Raw genomic sequence first — 4,224 nt, 5'->3', positions numbered from 1 at the left:
TCAGAGGTTGAACACCGGGGGGCGGTAGTAGGTCAGCGGCCTCTTCATGCTGGACTGCTTCCTGTTCTCCTTGGTGATGGGGATCAGGACCACGCCCACCACGAACACCATGAGGCCGATGGACAGCAGGGCGGGTCCCAGGATGTTGGTGACCTTCCGGCAGTGTCCGGCGAAGTACAGGCCGCTGATGATGACGCCGCACGCCAGGAAGCTGCCGCCGGTTGACATCAGATGGATGGGGAACCAGAAGACCTGGCAGCGGTCGCGGGACGCCTCGGCCGGCCACAGGGAGTCGCTGCGGGACAGGCTGAACACGGTGCTCTCGGTGCGGCTGGGGGGGGTCAGCTGGTCCTGGGACTGGGACAGGGTGCACTCCCCCAGGGGGATGTTTTCCGGGCTGCCGGTCATGGCGTCCTGCCTGGGTCTGAAGGACGACAGGGGACAGCGGTCAACGTCTGGACCAGAACCTGGATGTTCCCACCACAGGAACCACTGGGGGGTATCAATGTTATTAACCCACAAAGACCCAAAACCACCTACTGATGGAACGGTTTAATAGACTTTTGTATCTAAGCACCCCCGACTCTCACTTCAGCATTTTTGATTGAAATAAAAAAGTCTAAATGTGTTCCTGTTCCAAAGGGGTCTGTTTATATTTACAAAACTTCATAAACAAACAACATATATTTAACTGTAATATATAAAAAATAACAAATGTTTTAAAGTAAATTTTGTGTAAAATATAAACTGAAAAGTGCCCTCTGTCATTGATAAGAAAAATAAATAATTTGGTCATTAATTAATAAAAGAACCTTTCATCAACATAAAAATAACTCCTTATCTACTCAAATATAGTCATTTTGAATCATATAAAACATAAATGTTCTTCAAATGTTTCCAAAGCTTCAACAAGATGATTGACAATAAAACTATTATATGAATGTATTTATTGTGTTTTATATTTCAGCTTTAATTCTATTTAATGGTTTTGTACTCGGTACATGATGACTTATTTAATGGATTTTTACCCCAAAAAAAAGTTAAAAATTCAAGTACCCCTGGGGGTACAGATACCCCACTTTAGGAACCCCTGCACTAATTGGATCAATACATGGAAATAATTACACTGGAAAAAGGCCTGTAGAAAAATAAGAAAATTAGGCTAAGTTCAGACTGAATGTAAATGTGTCCATATGCGACCTGGATCTGATCTGTTACAGACAGTCTGAACAGCACTAATCTGACCCAGACCACTTTCAGATGTGGTCCTAAATCTGACCTGGACCACTTTTGTATGCAGTCCTAAATCTGACCCGGACCACGTTCGTATGAGGTCCTAAATCTGACCCAGACCACTTTCATATGTGGTCCTAAATCTGATCTGTACCTGATATTTTCCAGTTCGTCTTCAGTCTGAACGTCCAGGTCACATTTAAGAACATGAACAGTTTTATGTGATTTTTGATGTTTTTAATCTGTGATTAAATACATTTAATTCATTATTTTTATAGAGTTCGTGTCAGTCCAAAGGTGGGCGTGGCCACAGTTTATGGAATAATTTAACGAATTCTGGTTCAGAAGAAAATAAAGGTCGAATGTTCCTGAAGCTTTGATCATATCGGACAATGATTTAATTCGACTGAGGTGGGCGGGGCTTATTATCTGTCATTATCGGGGTTAATTATGTTCATTATCGTTGTTTTATCATAACTACATTCACATTTTAGATTAACAGAGTCGATACTGGGCTTAAATATTGTATAGAACATGAAATAAAAACGGTCCGATGTTCGTAAACAGTGAAATGATTCAACGACAGGAACAGAATTGCATTTGTCTGGAAAATTAAACTGATTTGGACCGAACGGCACCGACGGACGATTAAAAAAAACAGATGATAAAGATACAAATTTAATAAACAATGACAACATTTGGAACAGAGGCTACGATCAACCATCATCATCATCATCATCATCATCATTATCATCATCATCATCCGTTCATTTATCAGATTTAAATCTACATGAATATAAACATTTATACAAACAGCAGATGCTCTGTATTTTCTCTATATTTAATGTTTCTCTTGTTTTTCTAGCTGTTTTTTTCTGCTCTTAGTTGTATTTTATTGTTAACAGTGAAATTTACCCTTAAATAAAGTCTTATCTTATTTGACCTCTTTTTTTTCTTTTCTTTTGAAAATGTATTAAATTTCCCCATAAAACCTTATTTTATCTTATCTTGTCTTATCTTATCTAATCTCAAATTCTCTTATCGTTTATCTTATCTTAAATTGTCTTATTATATCTTAAATTATGTTAAATGATCTCATCTTATTTTATCTTAACTTAAATTATCTTATCTTACCTTATCTTAAATTCCTTTATCGTTTATCTTAAGTTCTCTTCTTATATCTTAAATTATCTTAAATTATCTCATCTTAAATTGCCTTATCATTTATTTTATCTTATCTTAAATGCTATTATATCTTAAATTATCTCATCTCATCTTAAATTATGTTATCGTTTATCTTATCTTAAATAATCTTATTCTTATCTTATCTGAACATTCATTTAACTCCATCCTGTAACAAACAAACATGTCCACGGTTTATTTTCTTTCTTTCTTTCGTTCCTTTTTTTTTTTTTTTTATATAATCATCCATTTTAACTTAAATAAATGTTTCCAAACTCCCTTAAATCTTCATTATTTTCCATAGACTTCATCCAAATCTTACCTTTAAAATCTGGAACTGCTTTTCTCCTGGTTGGTTTTGAAGAATCTCTGGTGAGTTTTAAGCTCGTAACCATCAGAAAAACCTCCTCAGCTGTGGAGAAGACACGTCCACAGGGGCGTCCACAGGGGTGTCCACCCCAGTAAACCCAGTTAAACCCAGTAAATCCAGTAAACTCATTAAACCCAGTAAACCCAGTAAAAACCCAGTAAACCCCGTTAATCCCAGTAAACCCAGTAAACCCAGTAAACCCAGTAAACCCAGTGGACGGTGATGCTCTGGCGTATCTCCAGTGTATCTCCAGCTCCTCCTGGATCCTTCAGACTCCACCGCCCTGGACCCCGCCCCCTGGTCCCCAGAGGACGTCCATCAGTGCCCCCCCCCCTTAGACCCCCCCACCCCAAAACCAGCCTCATAGACCTGGAGCTCTGGGTTCAGTGTGTGGACGAATGTCCAAGCAGTGAATGAGGACCGAGACTGGACATGAGTGGACTGAAGCAGAAGGGAGCAGACGTGCACATGCAGATGTGCACACGCAGCTGTGCACACACAGCCGTGCACATGCAAACGTGCACATGCAAACGTGCATGTGCAGCCGTGCACGTGCAGATGTGCACACGCAGCCGTGCACACACAGCCGTACACATGCAAACGTGCACGTGCAGCCATGCACATGCAGAGGTGTACGCGCAGACGTGCACACACAGCCGTACACATGCAAACGTGCATGTGCAGCCGTGCACGTGCAGATGTGCACATGCAGCTGTGCACACACAGCCGTACACATGCAAACGTGCACGTACAAACGTGCACGTGCAGCCGTGCACATGCAGAGGTGTACGCGCAGACGTGCACGTGCAGACGTGCATATGCAGAGGTGTACGCGCAGACGTGCACATACAGCCGCGCACATGCAGTGTTTCCATGTGTGGGCTCAGATCGATGCATCCGTGGCCTCCAGCGTCCAGCGTCCATCTGCAAAAGTGGACATTTGTGTGTCATGAGGTCGATGCATCTGTGGAGCAGAACGGAACAAAAAACTCAGAAAACCACAGAAGAAGAACCAGGGTTTTAGAAAAGTTAGGAGGAGTTTAGGGGGTTTGGGTGGGGGTTTATTTATGTTTGTGTGTATTTTAATGTGTTTTTGTGTGTAGTTTTGTGTACTTGTATGTATTTTTTGGGCATTTTTCTGTTGTTGTTTGTGCTTTTGTGTGTATTTTTGTGTATTTTTTGAGTGTTTTTGTGTATTTTTTGTGTCTACATGTATTTGTGTATATATATATATATATATGTATATATATATATATATATATATATATATATATATATATATATATATATATATATATATACATATATATATATGTACACACACAAAATATAATATTCTATATTGTCCTTTATAGTACTATAGTAATAATATATTCATTTATCCATATTTAAATTTACACTGATCTTTAATGAACATCTACATAATCAGTTAATTAAAT

General features: G+C 39.6%; 1 protein-coding gene across 1 annotated transcript; it reads right to left on the bottom strand.

The window, feature by feature from the left end:
- Positions 1-2,866, bottom strand: pirt (phosphoinositide interacting regulator of transient receptor potential channels). Its single transcript, XM_030140878.1, has 2 exons — positions 2,738-2,866; positions 1-424 (listed from the first exon to the last, which is right to left on the bottom strand). Exon 2 carries the CDS (start codon positions 406-408, stop codon positions 1-3), a length of 408 nt encoding a protein of 135 aa, XP_029996738.1. The 5' UTR covers positions 409-424; positions 2,738-2,866.
- Between the last annotated feature and the right edge of the window lie 1,358 nt (positions 2,867-4,224).

This window comes from Sphaeramia orbicularis, chromosome 8, assembly GCF_902148855.1.
Source record: "Sphaeramia orbicularis chromosome 8, fSphaOr1.1, whole genome shotgun sequence".
NCBI classification, from domain to species: Eukaryota; Metazoa; Chordata; class Actinopteri; order Kurtiformes; family Apogonidae; genus Sphaeramia; species Sphaeramia orbicularis.
Note: the sequence above shows the minus strand (reverse complement) of the source record. Positions and strands in the feature narration are given on the sequence as shown.